This window comes from Periophthalmus magnuspinnatus, chromosome 2 (genome assembly GCF_009829125.3).
Source record: "Periophthalmus magnuspinnatus isolate fPerMag1 chromosome 2, fPerMag1.2.pri, whole genome shotgun sequence".
NCBI classification, from domain to species: Eukaryota; Metazoa; Chordata; class Actinopteri; order Gobiiformes; family Gobiidae; genus Periophthalmus; species Periophthalmus magnuspinnatus.
Genome location: NC_047127.1, coordinates 6081064 through 6095657, shown reverse-complemented (window position 1 = coordinate 6095657; position 14594 = coordinate 6081064). Strand labels below are relative to the sequence as shown.

The 14594-nt window shown below is 40.7% G+C and overlaps 1 protein-coding gene across 1 annotated transcript in view; it reads right to left on the bottom strand.

Moving 5' to 3' along the window:
* acvr2ab (activin A receptor type 2Ab) overlaps positions 1-14594 on the bottom strand; it is a 33281-nt gene that overhangs the window by 1301 nt on the left and 17386 nt on the right. Inside the window, exons 4-10 of the mRNA XM_033977520.2 lie at positions 13686-13840; positions 7199-7342; positions 5666-5809; positions 2887-3032; positions 1649-1763; positions 534-672; positions 123-253 (exon numbers count right to left, since the gene is read on the bottom strand). Of these exons, the coding sequence (XP_033833411.1) occupies positions 123-253; positions 534-672; positions 1649-1763; positions 2887-3032; positions 5666-5809; positions 7199-7342; positions 13686-13840 (974 nt within the window). The remainder of the gene's footprint in view (positions 1-122; positions 254-533; positions 673-1648; positions 1764-2886; positions 3033-5665; positions 5810-7198; positions 7343-13685; positions 13841-14594) is intronic.

The window sequence follows — 14594 nt, the reverse complement described above, 5'->3', positions numbered from 1 at the left end:
TATGTAACGTATTCATAATATATTACAATTATAATTATTCATATCCATAACAACCAAAACTAACACTGAGATTTTTATTACTAACTACTACTAACTGCTGGTGTATTCGCTGGGTGCATTACCGTGTGTTTCTGCCAGCAGTCGCGCAGACAAGGCCGGAGCTTCTTGTGCACCACCACCTCCTGCATGTCCTCCAGAGACGGGTGCTGCCCCACCTCCTCCTCGAACGGGAGCATGTACTCGTCCACTGGGCCTGCACATCACACACAGAGCAGTTATTACTTTGAAGGGATTTTTCCACCAAGAGTATTTTTAGATACGTAGCTCACAAAAAGTGTCTTCACCTACGCAAGTCATGACAAATACAAATATAAAGTGAATTAAATGTTTGCTATTAAACTCCGAACTATGAAAATAAAATAAAAATAAAACCTCTCAGATGATTTTGTTTTGCTAATCACATCCAGTTTCCCACAATCTCCCATCATCCCTCCCTGACTCCGCCCCCTCATACATTTGTTCCAGATTCTCACCGTCAGCGGCCGTGCAGCGCGACGCCAGCTCCCATAGCACCAGGCCGAAGGCGTACATGTCGATCCTCAGGAAGGAGTCCCTCTGGAAGTTTATCGCCCCCTCCAGGACCTCCGGAGCCATGTACCGCCGCGTCCCCACCTGAGGACGAGAGAGGTCAAGTTTTTACAAAGGATTTTCGCCAAATGTCCCCTGTCCCTATGGTGCCTGACTGTGAGCATCTCCAGCAGATTTTACCACCTCTAATTTACAAGCTATTACGACTACTACAAAAGCTACAACAACTACAAAAGCTGCTACTGCTACTACTGCTAAACAACCTAGTACTACAAAAGCACTTTGTTCCCAAATGTCCCCTGTCTGAGCATCTCCAGCTGATTTTACCTCTTAATTTAAAAGCTGTTACAACTACTACAAAAGCTACGATAAAAGCTACGATTACTCCTACTACTCCTATTAAACCACCTACTACTACAAAAAACAATTGTCCCCTGTCCTTGTGTCTCTTTCGTACCTGTCTGTGAGCATCTCCAGCAGACTTTGCCGCCTCTAATATAAAAGCTATTTAGACCAATACAAAAGGCAGTACTATTACTACTAGTTATACAAGTAGGACTAGTAGTAGTACTAAAAAAAGAACTTTATTCCCAAATGTCCTATGTCCCTTTTGTACCTGTCTGTGAGCATCTCCAGCAGACTTTACCTCCTCAAATTTAAAAGCTGCAACAAATAGTTACTACAAAAACTACTACTACAAAAACTACTACGACTAAACCACTTACTACTATAAAAGCACTTTGTTCCCCAATGTCCCATGTCCCTATAGTTCCTGTCTGAGCACCTCCAGCAGACTTTACTGCCTCTAATTTAAAAACAAAAAGCTACTACAAAAACTACTACTACTACAACAACTACTACTACTACCACAACCACTACTAAACCATCTACTACAACAAAAGCAATTCCCAAACGTCCCCTGTCCTTGTGTCTCCCTTTTGTACCCGTCTGTGAGCAACCTTTCCCACCTCTAATTTAAAAGGTATCACTACTACAAAGCCTACTGCTACAAAAAAACGCTTCCCAAACGTCCCCCTCGTCCCCTCTCGTCCCCCCGTACCTGTCCGTGGGTGTCTCCGGCAGACTTCCCCGCCTCGAACTTGAGCGCCAGGCCGAAGTCCGCGATGCACGCCGTCAGGTTGTTCTTCAGCAGCACGTTCTTACTCTTAATGTCCCTGAGAGCAGAAGAGAGCCCCGTCAGAGCACAACAACAACAAAACAACAACACAACAACAATAACAACAACAACAAAGCAGCAGACACAGAGGGACGTGCACCTACAGGTTAATCACGTCCAAATCGGATTAACTGTGACTTTTAATCTCATCATTATCAATATTACTTTGCTCCGTTGCCAATTCCTTTCCTTATATTCCTTTCCTTATACTTAAATCTATTACGTAACTTGTCCGTTCAGCACTATTTTATTTATATACACAACTTTTCCAATTAGAAGAAACCATTCTGTAGTGATTTTAGTTGCAAAGTTTAGAGTTTAGGCCTGTCATGATAATTACTACTATCGAGTTATCGCTCAGTATATGCTACACAGAACAGTACTTTTGGGGAGTGGGTACTTTTTCTTTGTAGTAATGGGAACATTTTGTTATTTTTCTGTACTGTGATAAGATTTGAGGTGTAGAGGGTTGAATAAATAACTTCTGTGACTTTTTATAGATGCAAACTAAGTACTAAAGTGTTACAAACTGCAGTAAATAAATAGTAGAATGAATGATACGGCTGAAAAACAAATTTAGAGCAGTTTTTTGGGGATAATTCTACTTCAGTGTCAAGGTCAGTGGCATGAATTAGTGTCAATATTGTCTATATTACTTCAATAAATCATACTTTAACATTTATTATTGTAACAGGCGTTGCAAAGTTCTACAACTTTGCAAAAGTGGAGAGATTTGGTGTATTTTTTTATTTTAATACGAAAAGATTTGCACTGTGGAGGGATGAATAAGTCCCTTTCATGGTTAATTATTGCCACATTCTGCAGTTTTTTTGTTCCAGCTCATGTCTTTTAATGAAACAGTTTATTTAAAATGGATTACAAGGATTATTTTGCATTATTTAAATCTTAATTAGTAGCAAAAAATAGTTCAATATTATCGTTTATCGTGATATTTCTCTGTAGTGATATATACCGTGTTTCAAAATGTATCATTGTGACATGCCAAGGGAAAAAAAGCTATTTTTTTAGGAAAGTAGCTCGGTATTTCCTCTAGAATTAGTCCAAATATACACTAATATAACCGTATTTAAGACAGACACGCGAGGTTTTAAACATTATACCTGTGTGCGATGGAGGGTTTGTGTCCATCGCGGTGTCCCGGGACGTCCTCGTGCAGATAGGCCAGTCCCCGAGCCGCCGTCTGCGCGATGTGACACAGCTCTGTCCAGGAGACCACGTTAGCCTTCAGGTAGTCCGTCAGAGAGCCCTGGAACCACACGTTATGAAAGAGTGCGTTTAAAATACTGTGTGTACATACAGTAGGGCTGGATCAAACAGGAACCTGAACCATAAGAGAAATGAATGAGTACGTCCAGATTAGGGCTGCACCACGAGTCACTGAAGTATCACGGTGTCACAATACTGAAATATACTCAATATATCACAATAACACTACTACACAATCCACTAATACTATGACTACTATGAGTACTACTAATACTACACAATCCACTAATACTATGACTACTATGAGTACTACTAATACTATGACTACTATGAGTACTACTAATACTACACAAGCCACTACTACTATGACTACTATGGCCACTACTACTACTACCACTACCACGACACAAGCAACGATGACTACCACTACTATAACTATGACTATTATTACAAGCCATTACTACTACTACTACCTCCAACAACACAAGCCAGAACTACTATGACTACTGTAACTACTAATACTACAAGCCACGACGACTACAACTACTATTGCTACTACTATTACTATGACTACGACTGTTATTACAAGCCATTACTATGACTACTACTACAACACAAGCCACAACTACTATGACTACTGTAATTATTAATACTATAAGCCACAACAACTACAACTACTATTACTACTATTACTAAGACTACAACTATTATTACAAGCCATAACTACGACTACTACGCCAAGAACACATGCCACAACTACTATGACTATTGTACCTACTAATAATACAAGCCACGACGACGACTACGACGACTACGACTACTACTAGTACTAATACTACTACTACAACTACAACAGCAACAACACAAGCCACTACTACCAACTACTACAAAAGCTGCTACTGCAAATGCCAATACTACAACATACTCAATATATCGCAGTAAGGTCCTTTAAGTTAATCAAGATTTTCCTCATTAAATCCAAAATTAGCCGTGATAAATAAAAGTAATATAAGTCTCTGTTAACTTTTTATTCTGACATTTTGAATTTCGCTGGTAAATTAAAACACATTTTTTGTTTTGTCTTATCATAACTGAAATTACCGAGTCAAAATGTGATGTAGCTTTTATTTCTCTCTCAAGTAATCACATTAAGTTTTTATTAAGTTTGTATAAATAAAAATTCAAACATTATGAGACTTTCTGGGCCAAATATGAGCAGTAAATATTCTTATTAGATGGATTTATTTGTCCAACCGGGATATCGACTGAACCGATCCAGCATTTTTTTTGAGTATTGGCGTTGATATCCGACTCCAGTATCAGATTGCTGCATCCCTAATTAAAATATTGAAATAATATCGATATCGCCGTATCCCAGAGCACTACACTTTTCAATACCTCGCAGCCCTAATTATAACATCGCAGTCAAAAGTCCCTGCGTTCTGAAAGACTATGATGAATACGGCATCATTTCAAACCTATTTTTATGAAGCTGTTTCACATAAAAATAGCCAAAGTTTCAGTGTTCGTGAGCGCGTTGCATCAGCCTGTCCCCCTCTTACATAAAACATGCACATTTGAAAGCAGGTCACAGTTACAGTTATGTAGGACACCTGCAGATACACAAAGCATCCAGCAGAGGGCGGCACAGATCAACACATGAGCACAAGGAGAGGCGCTGTGGACTTTTCTGCTCTTATTTGTGTATAATGGGTGATTACAAATGGATTTATCAAATAGATTCAAATAACCAGTGTTGACATGAAACTCAAATTCAAAACTTTTAATTCAAATGACAGATTTTCACTCATTTTTGCGCAATAAAACTTAATTTTCAACACAAACTTGAGGTAGCAGTTTCTTTAATATGACCAATATTCTACATATGTTAAAAAATAGTTAAAAATTATTGAAAAACTACTAACAAAAGGTCAGATTTTGTATTATTATGTAATGATTTCAATGTCAATAAAGGCTCAAATGAGAGTATAGTTTTGATCAGTTTTGGAAAATAAAGTAAAAGTAGTAAAGTACTGTATTGTGTAAGTGGAAATATTAGGTATCTGTACTTTACTGGATCTTTTTTACTTTTGCTTTACTGCATTTGAGAGCAGTATCTGTACTTTTTACTCCGCTACATTTATGAAGTGGACTGAAAAGCGAAAGTATTTTTTTTATTATTGTTTGAGAGCTGCTGAAAAGGCTGAAGGTTTATTTTTAACACGTTCATAATTTGAGCAAAGCAAAAATATACAAATAAAAAACAGGAAAAACGATTGATTCCGTTGCTTCTGTTGAGCAAAATTCAGCACAAATCTGTATCAAAATCAAAATGAAGCTTTATTTGATCTATGTTTCACTCTTTAATTACATTTTTAAACAGGTACTTTAATGCTTTTACATGTGATAAATTTACTTTTACTTGAGTATTTTTCTTTTGCTCTGGTCTATGTACTTTTACTTAAAATTGAGTTCTTCTTCCACCACTGGTTTTGATACAAGTTTTAGTCTCTATTGGACCGTGCGCATCAGATTTAGTTACATTTCTGACTGACACTGCCTCAAATGTCTAATCCTTCACTTCCTTCTATAAAGATAAAGATTCCGCAGTGTTCCTTTACCTTTATGCACGCACAAATCCACTTCCCATGGACAGTACTAAACCGTGCGTACCTTGTCGTGGTAGGCGGTGATCAGCCACAGCTCCAGGTCCAGGTTGTGGTTCCTCTTCTCGACTCCGATGAAGTGCAGCAGGTTCTCGTGCTTCATTCCGCTCAGGCTGTAGATCTCGTACTCGTTCTGCCATGAGAGTTTGTCCTGGAACAAAAACAGAAACTCTGATACTGGACCGACTCCCGAGAAGACGAATGCTAAGAATAACGACGATTTGCATTTCAATAGAATTCACTTTTATATTACATCATATTTTGCTGTGAAGTAAAGTAACTGCTGCTGTCGTCTGGTTTAGACATTTGACATTTCCTCAGCAGATATTTTAAACTGTTTTACGCGTTTACTTTTTAAAATGGTAGAATTCTATGCCAGTTTGGCCCATTCTCACTCCTTTATTCTCCATTAACTCAGCTTTTTAAAATATTTCTTCCTTTTTAAAAAACTTTTCTGTCTTAAAATATCCCACAGTAACTTTTATCAGGCTTAGTGATGAGTGAACTGAATCAAAAATAATGACATTTTGATAATACTTAATAATAATAATAATATTTCTTCCTCCTGGCGTCCTCATATACGGACACCACATTTTGGATTGTCTAGGCCACAATGCAAATTTTTAGAAGAAGAACAATAGCAACAATACAAAAATGTTAAATTCTGAATATTTTTAAGGGTTTAGAATGTTCTGAATATATATATATATATATTTTTTTTTTAAGGCATGTGTCTCCTGCTCCTGTCAGCAGCACTTCACATGAGACACATTCTTCCAAGACGCACAATTGTTTTTAGACTCAGGAAAAATGTTGCTGTGTTCAGGGTCTTAGTAAATAGTTTTTGCAAATCATCATTCAAATGTTTTATCAAAATGATTAAAATGTAGAACGAATGTCCTCATATGTGGACATAATTCTTCTCAGAAACTACATAATGTAAAAAGATCATTTTTAGTTTTTACGCACATCAGGTCTCAATCAGCCTAAATAACAAAGAGAAATTAATAAAACATGTCAGGAAAGAGCTCCAGTCTCAGGAGGTTCAAGTTGTACAGGTATAAACATTTTGACCTCAAGAGCTGCTGGTGCTGTCTGCGTCTAAAGTGTGTTATTGTCCAGGAATCAGGTGTGCCGTTAGCATGCTAGTTGTTGTTAGAAGTGCTATCGGCGCACTTAGTCTAAAAGCTGTGCAAAGTGCTTATAAACTCTGAATGCATAACTGTTCAGAATGCATAAGGTAAGTGAGGAATAACTTTGGATCAAACTGTTTAAAAAGAACATTTAAAGGCAGTGTAACAGGTTCCCTTAAAAATCTAATTCAGAACTTTTTTTTTTTTTTTTTGCAGGTTCATAATGATGTTTTGAAATATCTCGTATACATTTTAGTTTGTCTACCTCTTATACGCAAATGCATTTTAATACAAAAGCCTCGGTAGTGACAAACTCTACTTGGTGCTGATTTGACACAAAAATCACACAAATGACTTTACACGTGAATATCGTCATTTATACTAATCCCCGCGACTCTTTTACGTACCTGTATCGGGAAGATCTTGACCGCCACGTAGTCGTTGAGCAGCTGGGCCTTCCACACGCAACCGAAGCGCCCCCTAGCTTTCACCTCGATGAGCTGCAGCGGCTTGTGTCCCAGTGTGGGGGAGGGAGGGGAGGGTCCCGGGTCCTGAGGAGACAGAGGAGAAGGAGAGATCAATGGAGGAAGAGACACGATAGAGACACCTGCGTACCGCCCACGATACACCTCAGAATATCACACAACTTAAAATAAATCGACTCGTAAAACTGGTTTACTGTAGATTTGGTTGTGAACTGTTCATTTTTATGATTTTAACATTTCGAAAAAGTCCATTTATTGGCAAATTTCAACATTTCTTCACGCTCGATGAATCAATTTCCTATCCCTGACACCACGACCATAAAACGCATTTTAAAACCAGGAACTTATGATGATGTAATATTATTTGCTCATATTGTTACATTCATATTTGATTTTATGGTTACAACAGTGGAGCTCGTACGGCTACAGCGATTAATCGAAATAATCGTGAAATAGTCAGCTGTTAAATAATCGTAACTGTATTTTAATAATTTATACAGATTCTGAAACACGTAAGAGCTTTACAGAACAAAAACAGTGACTTTATTAACTGAAAAAGTCCAAAAATAATAATCTAGTTTCTATTTCAACCTTTATTTGGTTAATGTGCTAAAAGCCACAGTACGGAACTATTTAGCCAAAAAAATAAAAAATAAATAAAGGTGTGTTTTTTTTTTCGTTTTGGTTATTTTTATTGCACTGTAAAACTTCTTACTCTGACTGGGCTCGCATCTCCACAAACCTGACTCTTATTTGACCTGGAGGAGTGTGGTCTCCATGGAAACGATGTGCCTTTGACTATAATGTTTCTACAATATGGAGTTAAACTTGTGTATCTCCATGGGGAATGTTCTGAAGTGTGGTTTTAACTTTCTCTTTCCAGGGAATCGAGCAGGTGAAGTGGCGCCACCAGAAAGTTACAGAGTGTAGCTTTTTTTTAAAATGAATAAACAATAAACAAAACTAAATGTTTGATTCATCCTTTTTTGAGAATGAAAAACTAGAGCACAGAAGCCGATTAGCAGTGGAACAACGATGTTACATAGAGCTAAAGAAATGGTACAGAAACATTTAAATGTAGTAATAGTAGTAATAGTAGTAGTACTGCAGTGGAAGTACTGCGTCGCGTGTGTGTATGTGTGTGTGTATGTGTGGGTGTGTGTGTGTGTGTGTGTGTGTGTGTGTGCGGTGGGGGAGGGGGTGTTGAAAACGTGTGGTCAAAGTGAAGTAGGTTAAACCCAGCTGCAGAGGATTACACTGATCAGTTTACAACTCACATGAGAAGAAGAGAAAGAGAGAGAGGAGGAGGAGAAGGAGGGGGGTGAGAGGTGGAGAGAGGGAGGAGGAGAAAGAGGGAGGAGAAGAGGGAAGGTGAGAGATAGGGAGAGGGAAGAGGAGAGAGAAGAGAGCAAGAGGAGGAGACGGAAGGAGGAGGAGAGGGGGGTGAGAGGTAGACAGAGGGAGGAGGAGAAAGAGGGAGAGAGGGTAATGTGGGGTAGAGGGAGGGGGGAGGAGAAAGAGGGAGGAGGAGAGGGGGTTGAGAGGTAGAGAGAAGGAGGAGGAGAAAGAGGGAGGAGAAGAGGGGGATGAGAGGTAGAGAGGGGGATGGGAGGTAGAGAGGGGGAGGAGGAGAAAGAGGGAGGAAAGGGTAAAGTGAGGTAGAGAGAGGGAAGGGAAGAGAGAAGAAAGAGGGAGGAGGAGAGCGGGGTGAGAGGTAGAGAGAGGGAAGGGGAGAGAGAAGAGAGAGGAGGAGAAAGAAGGAGGAGGAGAAAGAGGGAAAAGAGGGGGATGAGAGGTAGAGAGGGAAGGAGAGAAGGAAGAAGAGAGAGGGAGGAGGAGACGGTGGGAGGAGGAAAGGGGGGGTCAGAGGTAGAGAGAGGGAAGAGGAGGAGGTAGAAAAAGGGAAGAGGAGAAAGAAGAGAGGGAGGAGGTGATGGAGGGAGGAGGAGGGGATGAGACAGAGAGACTCAGGAGAGGAGGCGAGCGGTGGGTGGAGAAGAGGGAGGAGGAGAGGAATGAGCGGTAGAGAGGAGGAGAAGGAGGGGGAGAGAGCGGGGGCAAAAGTAAGAGAAGGAGTTGTATGAAGTGAGAAAAGAGGGCGAGCGAGAAAGGAAGAGTGCAAAGAAAGAGGGCAGAGAGGGGGGGGTGTGGAGGTGGAGAGAGATGAACAAGAGAAACAAGAGAAGAGAGAGGAGGTGGTAGGTGGAGAGAGAGAGAGGATGTGGTAGAGGGGAAGGAGGAGAAGGAGCGAGGAGGGGTCAAAGTAAGAAGGTGTAAAGTGAAAAAAGAGGGTGAGCAAAGAAATGGAGAGATAGAGAGAGGTAAACAACAAGAGAAACGAGAAGAGAGAGGAGGTGGTAGTGCAAAGAAAAGTGAGAGGCGGCGGGATAAAGAGAGAGAAGGAAAGAAGAAGAAGCAAAAAAAGAGGAGAGGAACACATGTCGAGAAGAGATAGAGGGATGCGATATTGTGGAATAGTGATATTGATAAAAGACACAAAAAAAACAAAAAATAAACAACAATATCATCGAGAGAAGGAGAGATATCGATTTATTTCCCCAAACGATAGAATATGAATTTACTACAACTTTAAAGCGACTCAGCGGAGGAGGTTTTATGAATGAGATGGTTGATCGTGTGCCAAGAGCGCCCCCTGACTCCGCTCACAGGTCAGCGCGACATTCTCCACGGGGCCACACTAAACGCCCGGAAATAAAGGAGCGTGATTCATCCCAAAACGGCACTCCTCCTCTCATTCATCCCGTTTTCCACGACCATTTTTAAAAACTCATTGTATTTATAGTGTGAAATGAAGGGAATCCATTTTTCCAAAGACGAACAAACACGAAATAGAAAATTTTGAAGTGGATATTTTTATTTCCTTTTTTTTTTTTTTTTTTTTTTTTTTTTTTTTTTAATATTTAGTTATTTTATTTTATATTTACTTGCTTTAAATTTATTTATTTATCTATCACCAGTCAGAGCTCTTGTAGGGATTAGAACTGACAACCCATTTTCATTTCATTTACGGAATATTCCAGGTGAGGTGATAACATCTCCATGGCAACAAGCAGCAGAAAAGTCACATGATGGATAAAAAAAAAAAATGCTTTAATCTTATTTTTTTATATATGTATTAAAATGGTTTGATCTAGTTAATTTTTTATTTTGAGACTTTTTTTTTTATTAGTAGCTTTTTCATTAGAATTTTAGCATCCATGTTTGACTGTTGTCTATACAGAGTCCAATCTGAGGTGTGAGACCTGCTCCTCTGTCCCTCTGTCCCTCTGTCCCTCTGTCCCTCTGTCCCTCTGTCCCTCTGTCCCTCTGTCCCTCTGTCCCTCTGTCCCTCTGTCCCTCTGTCCCTCTGTGCTGGGACTGTCCCAGGGGAGACACTGGATACTTGTCTCCTGGTGGTAAGGCTCAGAGGGAGGGAGAGAAGGATGGAGGGAAGAAGAGAGAAAGAGGGAGACAGGGAGAGAGTGACGGAGGGAGGGAGGGAGGGAGAGAGTGACGGAGGGAGGGAGGGAGGGAGAGAGTGACGGAGGGAGGGAGAGAGTGACAGAGGGAGGGAGGGAGGGAGAGAGTGACAGAGGGAGGGAGGGAGAGAGTGACAGAGGGAGGGGGGGAGAGTGACAGAGGGAGGGGGGGAGAGGGAGGGAGGGATGGAGAGGTTGAGGGAGGGTGACAGAGGGAGGGATGGAGAGGTTGAGGGAGGGTGACAGAGGGAGGGATGGAGAGGTTGAGGGAGGGTGGGAGGGAGGGATGGAGGGAGAGAGAAAGGGAGGGTGGGAGGGATGGAGGGAGAGAGAAAGGGAGGGTGGGAGGGATGGAGGGAGAGAGAAAGGGAGGGTGGGAGGGATGGAGGGAGAGAGAAAGGGAGGGTGGAAGGGTGAGAAAGAAAGGGAGAGATAGTGACAGACTGAGGGAGAGACAGACAAAGAGAAACGACGAGAAAGATAGAGGGAGGGAGAGTTGGAGGTAGTGAGAGGTGGAGGGAGGGTAGGAGAGGTGGAGGGAGAGGTGGAGGGAGGGATAGAGGGAGGGTGGGAGGGAGAGTGGCAGGGATGGAGAGAGGGAGGTTGAGAAAGAGAGGAAGACAGGGAGACAGAGTGACAGAGGGGAGGGAGACACAGACAGAGAGAGGAAGAGAAAGAGATAGAGGGAGGGAGAGGGCGGGGGCGAGTGACAAACGGCGGGAGGGATGGGGGGAGGGTGAGTGACAGAGGGGGAGAGTGACAAAGGGAGGAGGGGAGAGGACACATTATCCTGAGTCAGCAGAGCACAGGAAACAGGAGGCTACAGCTCACACTGCTCTGGTCTCTGCCCTGGTGCCCTGTCCGAGTCTGGTTACACCTCCACAACCCACAACGTCCTGCACCATCCAAGGGACAGTCCAAATGATGCACTTTTATCCTTTGTCTTCCAAATTGTATAACTTAAAGCTCCACTGCAGAACATTTCAGTTGTTAAAGGTGTGTTTTATAATTGAGATGTTATTTCTGTGGCTAGAAAGTTGCATCGTATTGTGTTTAACTCCTCTGTCTGTAAGATGACAAGCGACACCACCGGGCCAAGTTACAGGTCAGGTCTATGGAGAGGTGACCCCGTTCAAAGTAATAATGCATGTTTTCAGTAGTTTTTGTCTTGACTACTCATTTTTGTCCTTGAATAATACACATGGGGTTAAGGTTGAGCTATGACTGGAAAACAAGAGTCATCTATAAAGCCAAGGTCACAGTCAGCAAAAGAAAATGGAAAAAGGTCCTCCCCCAAGAAACTTTGTACAAATTCTCTTGCATTTTGGTGAAATTTAGAGTTTGTTTCCAAAAACCCAACTGCATCTCTCTTATTGTAATGATGGCAGCACATTTGACCCTTTTTTCTAATTTTCCGTGCATTTTCTAAGCCTGGAAAACAGGCCAATGATTTTCAACATTTTCCAGGACGTGTGCGAACCTCAAAATTGTACTATGAAGTGGCACTGCTCCTGAAAAGTTAGGGTTAGGGTTAAGACCGCTCATACTAACAATACGAGCCCAGATAGCTTTGATTTTAACATTTTTTAGTAATGTATTTGTATATTGATTTTTTGACAACTGTACTTAGAACATTCAAAAATGGACAGCAAGTCTAATACAAACTTGTACCACATTTTTGTGAGGGGGGGCAGGCTCGGGTGGGTGGGTGTGGGTGGGGTCAGGTGCTCCGCCACATGACACAGCACAGACACCGTCAAATGTTCAGGTTGAGGAGGAGGGGTGCTGGGTGGGGGGGTGCTTCTTTCATCATGCAAAAGAACATCGACAGACCCAACCATGCAAATATATAAATATAAATATATATATATATGTAACCAGTCACCGAAAAACAAAAACAAGCACTGGACCGGAGTGGACAAGCTCTGAACCAAAGAGGGGCTGTAGCGAAGAGAACCTTACCTCCACCATTATGTGAAAGGCGTGCTTGAGAAGACACAGGAAGTACAAACGTTACCCTCCAGTATTCAAAATGCTCTTATGGCCCTAGGCCTTAAGTTCCCTGACCCTAGACAGGCTGGACTGTAACATCCTCTGTGTAGAATAGGTGATGTTGGTCGATTTGCATCGTAGATCATTTAAAAAACACTTGTGGCTTTAATTCCCTGATCAGGTTTCTGATCACCTTGGGTTAAGTATTTCACATTTTCTAATTTAAAATTCTGTCTTCACTTGCAAAATATATTTTATAAAGTTCACCTAAGTTTCCCATGAGGCACTTAGGCATTACCTCCCTCTTCTGTCTGCAACAGGAATGTAAACAAATCTCCCGTAAATGCTATGCTAATAGAGCCATGTGTTCATTGTGAACCCAATTTGACCGCAGAATGATTCCAGTCGTGGCTTATGGGCTTAAAACTGTGTCGGAGAAGTCCGGATTTTTATCTGTGATGCAATAATACTGGCCATATGTAAATGTGGAATTTCTGAGTACTCAGAGGAGACCTCTTCGGATTAATGGATTAATGAAAAAAGCAAAAAATACAACTCCAGTTATGTTTTGATGAGGGTACAACAGTATAACTGGGCTAAAAGCTCAAAAAGTCAATTTTGCACCAAAATTCTGTAACAGTCAAGGTCAAGTCTAAACCTCTGTAATACTAACTTCATCCGAATATTTGTGAAAAAATACCTAAACAACTTTAGTCCAAATAGTTCAGAATGACAGGAAACAAGAAATCGGTTCTGAAACTAACTCCATACTCAGGTCCATAGTCTCTTATAGTGAACTATTCTGGTGCATTTTATAATAACTACATCTTTATCAGAACAAATAGTGAATTTGGAATTATCCAGGCATATTAACTACTTAATTAAGGAGCTGTGTAAGAAATTAGGGTATTAATTAAGTCGACTGCAGTTGTACTTACATGTGTGGGCACCAGGGCGGCGGGATAGGCCAGTTTGTGATGCCTCCACATCCAGAAGGAGAAGAGCACTACGGCCGCCAGCCCCACGATGGGCACCAGCGAGTAGAGCAGGGTGCTGAAGATGGGGGGCTTCGGGGGGAACGGGTTGGACGTAGCTGAGGAGAGACAAATAAACGATCACTTTAACAAAACTGTCCACCAATATTTATCTCACAATATGATCTCACATGTTTTGGAAAATTGGGATAGGAGACAAAAATTCAAGCTAACTGTGTAATAGGGCTGAAAATATCTAATTACGCTTTTTTTTGCAATTTGCGATTTATGTTTTAATAGTACGATTTTGTTCAGAGTTCACATTTTAAACACGTCCAGAAGGATTAACAAAAGGACTGAAATATGAACTGACAAACTAATACGAGAATCACATTTCAGAACATGTTTGTACAGACTGAAACTTCAGGGTTCGCAGGTTTTTTTATGCAGAATAAGATATATTTTGTAGTTTGTGAAGAAAATTAAGGCCATTTGCTAACAGAGGCCACTCACGCTACAGAAAACTCAAGCCAGCTGGGCAATGTATAAAAAAAATTGTGTTTAAATAGTGTATAGTAAGAAAAGCTGCCAAAAAGTTGATTAAAAACGGCAAAGTTTTCTAAAATTCCCTTGTTTTGTTTTTTTAAGCAGTCCATTCACTTTTTTTGATAGCAGAAACTGATATTTGACATGAAATTTGGCAAAACTCCTTAGATGTTTTGAAAAAATTAATGATTGTACTTCAAATATGGCCATTTTCCAACAAGACTTTCCAAATTAAGCCTCTGATGAAAATTTAATACCATCATAATTTTGTCTGGTTTTTTTTGTCAGTGGATTTTTCAGTCAATACTTTTTACATCGACTTCACGA